Consider the following 13018-nt stretch of genomic DNA (forward strand, 5'->3'; position numbering starts at 1 on the left):
AAAGCATGACAACAACTTAGTTTGTATTTAAATGTAATGAATAAGCCCAAGTGCGCCCTCGGCGTTCGACTGTTTAAAGGGTATTATGTACTTTTTCCTAACAAAAAACACAATGTCCACAGATTTACATTAAACTTACACAGTTTGAAGATTATGATGGTAGAAAGCTTCCCTTGAAGTTTACTTACTGAGGTGCTGTAGTTTTTGAGAAATGAGTAAAAGTAATAATTTTCGTCTCAGTTTTAGCATGTAAAAACGTATTAACCAGTTATGCTATGGTTTTGGTATAATATCATAACTGGTTAAGGGGATTTTACATGCTAAAATAGTTTTGGTCTCATGAGACCAAAATTATTTTGTGACTTGTTTTACTCATTTCTCAAAAACTACACAACCTTAGTTAGTAACATTTGAAGGGAAGCTTTCCACTATCACTATCATCAAACCCTGTAAGTTTAATGTAAATCTGTGAACATTTTGAAAAAGTATCCGAATCCAAGCCTTTCGTAATAGCATAATATTATTATAACAACAAGCCAAGTTTGTGATCGCAAACTTCAGCCTCGATCTCTTTTCCATCAACTTTCATTTTGTTAGGAATAAGATCACAGAGCTCTCTGAGTTTTGACTGTGATTATTTTATTTCTATTTACTCACCAAATTATTCAAGAAATGTTGTCTTTTTTAGGACTGACAGAACCATTGTTAACCGCGACCGTGCTGTGCATTTTGTATGGTAGGCCTATTGTCTTCTATTTGAATTTAAAGATTAAAACCAGTGCAGGATACTATTTTAAAATTACTGACGTCATATTATGACTCTGCTTTTTGTGTGGTTTGTAAATGCTCGTCCCTTTCACCTCCGTCGGTGTCTCTATAGAACAATAACTAATCGGTTGATAGGGACAAATATCTTAAATTTAGAATATTAGAAGTATCTCTTGAACTTTGTTGGGAACAAGTCTCTTTTAAAAATAACCTGATTTTGTAAGTTGTTGCAAACGTTCTTGAGAACATGTTGCTTCTGATGTTTCTTTGTAACATGATTTATGTTGAATTACCAAACAGATCACTGCAGTCATTCAAAAAACCTTAAATGAACACGGAAACGCATTTCTGGCCATTTGGAGATCTAAAAGAAAACAGTTCTTTCGTTTTGATAACAAACCGAAACCAAGTAAAAAAAAACAAAAAAAAAACAAAACAAAAAAACACGAACACACATTAATGTTGTTGTTGTCATGGCTTAAAATAATATAGTGTTTAAATTCAAACCGCCCTCTACTGACAAAACACTGTATACGTCGTGTTTCACCTGGCAACAAGACGCGTATAGTCATGGTAGCTGGCTGCCAAAACACAAAGGTTTTGCCCTGCGGTATGGGCGCGAATCATGTTATGGTTTTCGAGTGACGTCAGAGGTCACATCGTCTATAGGCCTACCATCGACTATCTGAGGGCTCTATGGTCTTAAAAGGAAATGTTTAAATTTTAATGTCAAGTTAATTCCGTAAGTTTAGTGGTAACTTTTCTAAATAATTATACTTTTCTGGACAAAAGACATACCTTGCCCTCAGCAGGACAAATAAGAAGGTCCGAGTTACACATCAGGTGATACTCAAACTGCTCACTATAGTCTTATCCATATTTGTCTATGAGGGCTAAGGTAAAATAACACCAGTGAAATTTCACTTTTATACATTTCCAGACGCATAAAGAAATAGATTACTCTTGAGATGAAAGCACGCCATCATACCTACATGAAACAAACCAACTAAGACCCAAACACCCCCCAACAAAGAAACTACGAAGATTCAAACGAATACTCAAACTTCGCAGTATTATCGTTATCTTCCAAACTTAAATTATTCCCTTTCATCATATCTACTCTCCACACCACCATTTACTTAACCATCGTTACTGTGTTGTCATGTGTGTGTTTGTCCTTGTCTTTTTTTATTAAAGTAACTATAGTTTGTGTGCCTGCAATCATTTCTCAAATCTTGCACTATTCTTTCTCACATAATACGTATGTAATACACAAATTCGGGCGTCTCCATTCATCAAGCTGGCTTTTAGGAGACCTCCCCTATTCTTCTCCCCTGCAATGTTATATTTTGTTATTATAAATGATTGAGTGGGACAAAGTTGAACTATACTATTTTAAAATTTCATTTGCATAAGTCAGGAGGTCGCAACGATATGTACACAACGAAAAAGAAAGATTTCTTTACAAATATATTTAAAGACATTATATACTTTCGGAACAGAAACAAAATAAAATAAAAGTTCACAGATTTACAAATAACTTACAGAGTTTACAGAAGGTAATGGTAAAAGACTGGTCTTTAAATATTATTCCATGAAATGCTTTACTTTTTGAGAAAACATTAAAACAATTATAAATTCTCGACATCGAGAATTACGGATTTATAGTAAACACATGTCATGACACGGCGAAACGTGCGGAAACAAGGGCGGGTTTTCCCGTTATTTGCTCCCGACTCCGATGACCGATTGAGCCTAAATTTTCGCAGGTTTGTTATTTTTTTACACGAAGTGTGGGCCTTTTGACAATACTGTTAACCGAAAGTGTCCAATGGCTAAATTGTTTTTTTTTTGATGTTGTGATTGTTGTTCTTTCACTTCATAACCTGGGCCCATTTCCGTAGAGCTGCTTAAGCAGAAAACGCTGCTCAAACAATCCCCGCTTAGCAATAATGAGCAGGCTACCAGTCACAAATTGTACATGTGACATGGTATTTTGGCTGATAACCTTTATTCTGGTTAGCATAATTTTGTTTTGCTTAGCTTTTTTGTTGTGTTTAAACAGCTCTATATTTCTTGGTCCTGGATTCATCGAGCACTGAAAGGACACAGTTGGGGAAAACATAATAGATTCGTAACCAAGATCCTCTTTCAGTTTAAATGTTATGACAACCCTTTAGAGGGATTACATAGACCATTACTCCACTTGCTGGCAACCACGGCACACCAATCCCATCTGAGCTTCAAGCTTCTAGTCGTCAAACTTTATGGGATAAGTCAAGGTAGGGGTATCAACTTTAAAAAAAGTATTAGGACAGATAGTAGGAATTAGAATAAAGCAACCAGAAAAAAACATAGCTTTGTAGCAATGATGACTTTTTACAACTAGTTTCCGGCACTATTCAGTAACTCTATTTTTGTATGTTTACATACACGATTGCACCTACTAGGTTGTCGCTATAAATAAGTGGTTAGGTAAAGTTACTGTGTAGTAGGTTAATGGTTGGGCCTTTAAGGTTGGATTTTCCATATGTAGGACGACAATTGCGTTTTATTTTCTCGTCAATATAATATTATTACAAAAACGATAGTACAAACAGCACATCTAACAGCAAAATACGAGTTGGAACAGGTTACACTAGGCTATCTGTACATTCGTTGTTAACTTGCATGTTTCTCCTTAAAACTAGACATAATCAGTACATCTATACTATAATAGCGCTTAAATTGCATGGGCGCCGCCATTGTTTTCACGTGTGGCATGGTGCCCGCACCTTGCTGAAATGGACCCTTCCCGTGAAATATGCTAATCACATTCACGCATGCGTACAGACTCTGTTGGTTGGCAAACGCCATAGAGTTGTGCACTAAGCAGACGCGTAACGCACCCATTAGCCGTGTACAAAACAGCACGATGTTCCCTCATTTTGCCAACCAAAATGTTAGTGCGCAGGCGCTATGTGCAATTTACATATTTCATGGGAAGGGTCTATTGATGCGTACCGCGAGGTACCCGCGGGTTGGGGGGGGGGGGGTTGCGTTGTTTGTGACGTCACAGTCAAAGCGCGATAGTGTATTAACTTCGGGGTTGGTTCCCCTAGGGTTGTCAGGGGCTCTGCGTTGTTTAATGACCCATTTCACCTGACGTCATCATCAGAATAATCTTGGATGCGCCATTTTGGTGGTCAATGTCAACGTGTGTTATTCAGAGCATCCTTGCTCTATGTTCAGAGAAATGCGCATTTTAGTCGACGCGTGTGACGTGACGCGCGTGCAAGGGGTCAATACCCGTTAAGGCCGGTTTATCGTCGGTCGCGCGATGGTCGCGCGACGGAAATCTTGCGCGCAATCCTAAGACTGAGGCCTAAAAACCGTGTCTTTTTGTGATCGCGCGTCAATATTTCCGACGCCCGACTATCGCGCGATCGACTATAACTCGACCTTTAGGCGTCATATATGGGACCGACAAATAAAAGGAAACGGGGAAAAGACGGTCAAGTGTACGATAACTTCACAAAGCACTAAAAGGTTCGTCGGGACTCAGAATGTCCCTCCACTTGCAGAATTAACGCAATGATGTCTAGCGGGTGCCGCGACGGGGTATAACGGAGCAAGTGACACGCAAAGAATAATGATTTCTAGCGGGGTTGCCGCGTGAAGCGCGGCATCCCGCTAGTAATACGGAATACATCGAAAAGTTCAACTCCATGTTGAAAAGGCCTCAATCCATGGGAAAATGGCGAAAACTCCATCCATGAAGAACAAAACTATTTTCTTTCACTTTCTAATCTAAATTATCAAAATGAGACCAGCAAGTTCATTGTTTCACTTTAAATGCCGATCAAAAATTGGTTCGGATAAATCACGTGATCTAACTCTTTTAGAAAAGATGTTCCCAAAATAAAAATGATATGTTTGTTTTTATAAACTTACCTATTCTAAGGAAATCTTCAAAGTCATGTTTGGGTCTGTTTTCTCCAGAAGACGATCAGAGCATACTGATCGAAACGTCGAGTTGAAACCAGCGGTTCTTTTCAGAACCACCTCAACTCATTACAGCTAGTCATAACATGGTATTACCGCAAACCTTTCCATATCGAATTTCCACCATGAAAAGTTTCAAGTTCTACTGGGTCTATCTTGTTGCCGAAAAATCCCAAAAAAAGTCGGCATATCCCTTTTACACATAACCAAACTTTGTTTTACATTTGCCGTGATCTGATTTACCACTTTGTTGTTATATACGTGATCTTAATTAATACGTCGGCAGCGCGAATACGAAATTATGAACAAGTTCACGTGTGCACCATGTCTAACTTTGACTCGAAGCCAGGCTGGTTGATCATTGGTTGACCACTATATGGACCATAACCAGTCGCATGACCATGGTTTCTTTCTTGGTCCCGATAACCTGTTCCATACTAGCATGTGTAAAGTGCAGAGGGGAACCAGTGACACTCAAGCGAAAAGGCAATGGCGTGTTGAATACCGTTGTACCGATGGTTGACTAAACTTCAATACGAGTTGTTCGAGTGAGTGCGTCACTGTGCGTGGACGTCTGGTCAGTAGTCGACTAATTAATGTAGGCATTCGAACCTGCTCTATTGTTACATACCTTAATCGTGATAAAAGTCAGAGTATAGCCTTACTAGCTACCCAATGTCAAATTAATTTAACTGTGTAGCAGACACAACTGCTCCGGTTGCACTTCTTTATCTTAGTATATATCAATTAATGAGCAAGTACCCAGGGAAAAAGTATGAGGAAAAAAACGAATTTCCTTGTTTCACTTTAAATATTTTGCATCAATTTAAACACTTGGAAGACCAAGCAGTTGTTCCTACTAGCTGGCAGCAAAATAATGTAAGTATTTGTTTTTCAATACCTTTCAATATTTGTGTTACTGTCCCTTTAGGAGCTTCATTGTTTAATTTAATTCAACCACAGCGCAAACAGCACGTAGCATTGAATTATGGTAAACCTTAATTGAACCATTCTTGTATTTAGCGCATATCACAATCACAGGGAAGTCTCTATGCGCTTTGAGATTGAAACAAAAGGGAACTAAAAGTGAATATAGAGAAGTGAAGCAATTACAAAATCAAAATTTATATCCAAATAGGACACGACTGTTTTTCTTTCGCTTCTTAATCTTGTTTAAAAAAAATAGGTAAAACAGGAAAAAGTATGGGAAAATAAATGATTGCGTATTAAAAAATATGTTCCTTGTTTCACTTTGGTTGTTTGAGGCCTTCTTTAAATAGTGGGACGACCAAGCAGTTGTTCCATTTTGACTGGCAATCATGGCAAACCAGGTTCATCTCAGCTTCATGCTGCTCGTCGTACTTTATGGAGTTCTTCAAGGTAGGGATTATTATTATTAATATTAAAAACAAAATGGCACATTTGAATCTAAAGTCTAAATCTTCAAAAGTCTAAATCTATTGGTTTACAGACTTTCACTTGAAGGCAGTGGACACTATTGGTAATTACTCAAACTAATTATCAGCACAAAACATTACTTGGTAACGAGTCATGGGGAGCTGTTGATTGTATAAAACATTGTGAGAAACGGCTCCCTCTGAAGTGACGTAGTTTTCGAGAAAGAAGTAATTTTCCACGAATTTGATTTGATTTGACGTCAGATTTATAACTTGAGGTCTATCTCGAAATCAAGTATCTGAAAGCACACAACTTCGTGTGACAAGGGTGTTTTTTGCTGTCATTATTATCTCGCAACTGCGATGACCAATTGAACGCAAATGTTCACAGGTTTGTTCTTTTATGCATAAGTTGAGATACAGCAAGTGAGAAGACTGGTCTTTGACAATTACCAATAGTGTCCACTACCTTTAATTTCAACTGTAGTCTAACTGTGCAATTTTAAACATGAGAAAGATTGTTGCTAAAAGTTCTGCTTATGTAATGTGTACTCCATTGCAGTTCATTTTAATTGTAATTCATTTTTTTTTTCGTTTAATGCTGTACTTTTTTTTTTTATGTTTTTCTTTTTTGCCTTTGTTGGCATAATATCAACTACTCGGCATATCAAGTATCATGTATTGCTAAATTATAGTTCCATCGAAATATTTTTTCGTTCGAAGGAATATACGTATTTCTTACCCCTGCATTATGTATTGACTTCGGAGAGGTTTGTTGTTTTGTTTTGCAGATCTGCAGGGTCACGGTTGTGCTGCCGAGAATCGAGAAGGTATAATATTATCATCTTGTTATCAATTGTAGCAATAGTAAAATCATATTTATTTACACGAAATCTAAGATGATTTGGGAAAATACTGAATTGATTCGTTCTTTGCAAGAGTTTTTATATTTTTTTATATTATAGAGATTTTTTACAAACTTCAAAACTTTTTAAAATTTGCTTCATATGTTTACAGCATCGATGACTTGATAGATTGAGATATATTCAAGCAGTGGACACTTGTTTTTATTTTTATGTTTATTGGTATGATGATGAATACGAGCTGTAATAATCCGTTATTTTACGCAGTTTCCCTTTAAGCCATTATACACTTTCGGTAAACAGTATTTTCCAAGTCTTACACTTCGTGTATCACAACTTATATATAAAATAACAAACCTGTGAAAATTTAGGCCGAATCGGTCATCGGAGTCGGGAGAAAATAACGGGAAAACCCACTCTTGTTTCCGCGCGTTTCGCCGTGTCATGACATGTGTTTACTATAAATCCGTAATTCTCGCTATCGAGAATTGATATTGTGTTTATGTTTTCTCAAAAAGTAAAGCATTTAATGGAATAATATTTCAAGAGAAGTCTTTCACCATTACCTTCTGTAAACCCTATAAATTATTTGTAAATCTGTGAACTTTTGTTTTTCTTTCTGTACCGAAAGTGTATAATGGCTTTAAAGGCGCTGGACACTAATGGTAATTACTCAAAATAATTGTTGGCATAAACACTTACTTGGTAACGAACAATGGAGAGCGGTTGATAGTATAAAACATTGTGAGAAACGGCTCCCTCTGAAAGAACGTCGTTTTCGAGAATTTCTCACTAAAATATTTGAATTTGATTTCGAGACCTCAGAATTTGAATTTTGACGTCTCGGATTCAAGTATCTGAAAGCACAAAACTTCGCGTGACAAGGGTGTTTTTTGTCAATATTATCTCGCAACTTCGACGACCAATTGAGTTTAAATCTTCACAGGTTTGTTATTTTGTGAATGTTGAGATACACTAAGTGAGAAGACTGGTCTATGACAATTACCAGTAGTGTCCCGTGTCTTAAAGTGTGTGAACAGAGCTAAATGTGAACAGAAGTGTCACATTGCTGTATTGTATTATAACAGCAGGTCAATGCAATGTCAGCTGTGCATCATGGCAGGATACAGTGAAACAAAAAGCCAAGTTATGAATGGATTATAACATAATAAATTGCTACACAATACAACAATATCAATATTTTTTTAGTTTTGCCATCGTGTGAGAAACTATTGTTCTTTGTACAGCTATCTGTGCTGCAGGGACGTTTGGTGTTAACTGCAATCAGACTTGTCACTGCGCTGACGGTGGTTCCTGTGATACAGTAACAGGTGCATGTCCGGATGGATGTGCACCTGAATTCATTGGGACTTATTGCCAAGGCATTTTATATTTAAGTTAATACAAAATAGTTATAATGGTTGCCTCTTATTTTTGGCCTAAAGTCACGCTTTAGGCTCTTCGATGTCAACATTTTCCTCTAAAGTAATATGGAGCTACACTTCTAGAGTAGGATATTTATTCCTTTATATCACCATGTAATGGTTAACAGTGTGCTTTAATGTAAAATCAGAAACGCAGTGACTAAACCTTTTCTCGTTTCGATAATTGCACTGGGTTCTTTAATGTGCATATACATAACACACAGGACCAATGGATTTACATCCCACCCACAAAAAGGCAGAAATATTGGTGTCCCGACGGAGAATCATGTGAACCCACACTCTGCTGAACAAAGAAGTCAGTGAAAAACTCCTAAAAAGGATTGACTCTCTTCTTTTTACATTAATTTAGCAATGCCAATTCCTACAACTGTTTGATCGATCAATCCGAGATTCACCCTTTATCTTTTTTCAGAGTGCAGTTTCGAACCTCAGGAGATCGGCAGCTACTCAAACGAGGATGTCACACTTACTAATCCCAATATCTACTGGCAGAAAGTATCTTGCGATAGCAGTGATTTTAACATTGAGAACTATACTCTGAGGATAGCGAAACCTGGGACTGACGATAACTTCGAAGACCTAGTGAAAGTCGAGGGTGCCACCAGTGTTAATCTCACATTGTCTCCCTGCACGAGCTACTCGTTTAAAGTTGCTGCTGAACTACGTAATAGAACTGGGCCTTACAGTTTTGAACTCTTCTTTGCGACTTCACCAAAGGGTAACTATATAACGACTCGTTTTACTTTGCTTGATTCGCTTCGTTTCGGTGATTGTGACGGTAAGCCATAATGGGCGAGCGTTTACTTTACAAGGGCTCACATACAACACAAGGAATGGATTATGATGATTTCACATCGGGAAATAATATACCTTATACTCAACTGAAACACAATTAAAAAAGCCATTATAAAATGAGGGTGTTCCTCTTGGCTTACAATCATGTCAAAATTGGTTCCGTACATGTCATCAAACTTCGGCGCTTAATACTTGCGATAATACAAAGAGTTGTAACATTTTCACGTAAAAATATGGAAGCCAAAAGAGCTTAACATGAATTATTCTCCTGAAAAATGTACATCAACATCAATATAGGAAACAATAGCATCCTATTGAATATAATTACAGGCCCGGATGCTGTTGCCAATCTAACCAACCAGATCGAGTCTGATAATCTGACGATGTCATGGACTGCCCCTGGTACCAATCCGGCCAATCCATGCAATGCTACTGGCTACCTGTTGACCTATGAACTTATCAAACCCGATGAGCACAGTCATGGTCAAAACGACTTTGAGTTAGCAAGGTCATTAAATACAAACGACACTGCAATAACAATCGATGGACTGAAGGAGAATTCTACGTACAGGGTAAATGTAACATCAACCAATTCAGCTGGGGTTGGTGGAGTTGTCTCTGTCATTGTGACTATTGGAAACAAAGGTGAGTTGTAATGTATTCAGCTTTATCAGCAACTGTTGTGTTGCCAAGAAAATCAACCTAACCGGATCCTTGTTCCCACTCATGTATTTTCTTTAATTTTCAAGTAATTATGGGATTAAAAACTGCGCAATACTTGACACAACATTTGACAAAGTTTCATAATGCATCTTAGAATCCTCTTTGCAGTTTTTGTTGTTCCCACGTCATTCTTCAGTATGTTGGGTTTGCTAGCACATTAGATCAGAGCGAGGTAAATTTAACATCATACAGCCGTAACAACCCACACGACAGCGATCCTTTTCTCTTTCAGGGCCACGCCCTTGGAACTCGCTCCCTCCTTAAAGCCTTCGGCAGGAAAGCTCCCTCAACATGCTCAAATCACAACTACAAAAACTGTCGGTTTTGTCAACGATTAACTCTGTTTGGAAAACTCTATTTGCATATTGTAGATTGTTGCCAAGACTGTACTTGTAGTTACATCATCATTTTCTAATAACCTGCGCTAGAGTGTCACTTATCATTATTATTTCAACAGTCCATACATTTTCATAGAGTATGGTTTGGTTTATTTTTTACTTATCAACCATCAGCTGGTCCTGTGAACAACATCGAAGCAAACGCAACTGATTCAAGTCTAACGTTTTTCTGGGATCCTGTCTCAGATGCTTCGAGATATCAGTACAACTTTAAACGAGATGATGGAAACGAAATGAGCACGAACTTCACCCCCTATACCAATATTTCGTTCTTGGGTTTATCACCGTGCACCTCCTACTCATTCAGTGTAAAGGCATTCACTTCTAAAACTGTTAGTTCGACGTGGACGAAAATGATCAACCAACGTACATCTAAAATTGGTAAGAAGTGTAGCGGGACAAAAGAGAAGAAGTTCTCTTAAAAATTATGGGGATTATCTTTCATTTCTGTGGCTCTATAGATACAATGATTATATAAAGCCAATGAGCCCCAATTTCTGTCGAATTTATTTGACATTGTACACGAATATTGAGTTTGGAATTTTGCTATTAACCAAACAACATTTTCTCTGGCATAGATCCAAAATCTCTTAAAAGCCAACCAAAAAGTTTTTTGGCAAGAAATATTAATAACTTTAGATTTATTTTTTACAGCACCAGGGAGTGTGACTATGCTACAAGCGGTCCATTTATCAGCCACTAAAATAAACATTACATGGCAACTACAAAATGACACCAACCGCTGTGCTGATGATTACGCAATAGGCATTGAACTCTTAAACTTGTGAGTATATTGACCTTTTTAATTATTATATGCGGTGGACACTATTGGTAACTCAAAATAATTATTAGCATAAAACCTTACTTGGGAATGCGTATAATGGGGAACTGTTGGTAGTATAAAACATTGTGAGAAACGGCTCCCTCTGAAGTAACGTAGTTTTCGAGAAAGAAGTAATTTCCCACGAATTTGATTTCAAGACCTCATATTTAGAATTTGAGGTCTCGAAATCAAACATCTGAAAGCACACAGCTTCGTGTGACAAGGGTGTTTTCTTCTTTCATTATAATCTCGCTACTTCGACGACCGATTGAGCTCAAATTTTCACAGGTTTGTTGTTTTGTGCATATGTTGAGATACACCAAGTGAGAAGACTGGTCTTTGACAATAGTGTCCAATGTCTTTATAAGCCTTTTTTATAAAGAGTTCATTTTCGCAAATTAGATGTAATGTCGTTAGAACAAACACACAACTTTCGATGATATTTCTCCTTGTATACAAAGGGATCAGTGTAATGAAACATCCAAACTTACTCAAGAGGAAACGGAGATGTCACCAACAACGATCACCGAGCTATATCCACATTCTACTTACCGGTTTCACGTTCGAGCCAGCAACGATTTGGGGTTAGCAAATGAAACATCGATTGAGGTCACTACATCCGGTTCAGGTTTGTGTTCATAATATTAAATCAGGGTATATGCCTGTAGTATCATGAAATACTTTCCTTTCAAATTTAAAATTTGACTCAAAGCTTGCAAACAAAACATTGCAATTTTGTTACAGCCGTAATCAGAACTTCAGATGTCTAAAGTATTTAAATTTGTTGTTAAAATTGGTCCATCTTATCCAATTTAAATTTGGACTCAAAGCTTACCAAAAACTAAAGATGCAACTTCGATGTGACCAAAACTTCAGATGCTTAAAGTACTTCGATTTAAGGATATTATAAACTGAGGCAATAATTTAACACTTAATTCCGTTTGCCTGTAGGCCTATATCTGGCCAATTTTATCCCCAAAACACAGATGAAGCCTCGTCAGCTAACTGACCACCGATGCCCGGACACTGTCAGTTTCTACCCCCACAATTGCCCATTTACTTTGGGTGGTTTAGAATAAACTTGGCTATATGAACAATACCGAAAAGCACTTGTGCTGTGATTGGGATTCGAACCGAGGCTGTTAAAACGAATCTTACATCTAATGATTTCGTCACAACAGACGGCTCAGCCCTAACACTTTGCTCAATCACAAGTACCTTGCAAATATTGAAACGCCATTCATTTGAATGATTATAATTTATTTTCAATATTTCAGAACCAAGTGGTCCACCCATTGATCTGAAAGCTACCTCTGCTACAAACAACACCGTGACTTTCTCATGGAACCAACCACCTTGCGGACAGCGCAACGGCAACGTAACGACTTATCAATTAAGTATCGTTAATACTGCAGACGGTAGCGTATCGACACGGAACATCTCTCGTACAACCGAGACGTTTACAGGCCTCGTACCATTCACGGATTATAACCTGTCAGTATCTGCAGTGAACCAGTTCGGTTCTGGTCCATTTGCTTCAGCTGTGAATAGAACACTTGAAGGAAGTAAGTTTCAATTAAAATTCTTTGATGATCCAATCAGACGATCAAATGGTAGTGTTGAAATGTTTACATGGTGGTCGATGCCGATTCCCAAAATTGAAAAAAAAAAAAAAAAAAATTGATACAAAAGATATACCCGAATAATAATAACCGTTATTATCATACTGGCTTTGAGTTTGAAATTTCAATTTCTTCTTAGATGAAAACAAAAACGGTTACGTCCCCCTGCTGCCGTTGATTTGAAATGATTAACTGTAGGT

At 37.5% G+C, this 13018-nt stretch overlaps 1 protein-coding gene across 2 annotated transcripts in view; it reads left to right on the forward strand.

Annotated features, from left to right (window-relative positions):
- The first annotated feature begins 2977 nt into the window (after nucleotides 1-2977).
- LOC117297583 (receptor-type tyrosine-protein phosphatase T-like) overlaps nucleotides 2978-13018 on the forward strand; it is a 48894-nt gene continuing 38853 nt past the window's right edge. For both annotated transcript variants that reach the window (XM_033780688.1, XM_033780687.1), the window contains exons 1-9: nucleotides 2978-3050; nucleotides 6018-6132; nucleotides 6941-6979; nucleotides 8870-9175; nucleotides 9583-9897; nucleotides 10488-10754; nucleotides 11028-11157; nucleotides 11658-11824; nucleotides 12474-12761. In XM_033780688.1, the coding sequence (XP_033636579.1) occupies nucleotides 6072-6132; nucleotides 6941-6979; nucleotides 8870-9175; nucleotides 9583-9897; nucleotides 10488-10754; nucleotides 11028-11157; nucleotides 11658-11824; nucleotides 12474-12761 (1573 nt within the window). In that variant the 5' untranslated portion in view covers nucleotides 2978-3050; nucleotides 6018-6071. The remainder of the gene's footprint in view (nucleotides 3051-6017; nucleotides 6133-6940; nucleotides 6980-8869; nucleotides 9176-9582; nucleotides 9898-10487; nucleotides 10755-11027; nucleotides 11158-11657; nucleotides 11825-12473; nucleotides 12762-13018) is intronic.

The sequence above is a fragment of the Asterias rubens genome, chromosome 12, assembly GCF_902459465.1.
Source record: "Asterias rubens chromosome 12, eAstRub1.3, whole genome shotgun sequence".
NCBI classification, from domain to species: domain Eukaryota; kingdom Metazoa; phylum Echinodermata; class Asteroidea; order Forcipulatida; family Asteriidae; genus Asterias; species Asterias rubens.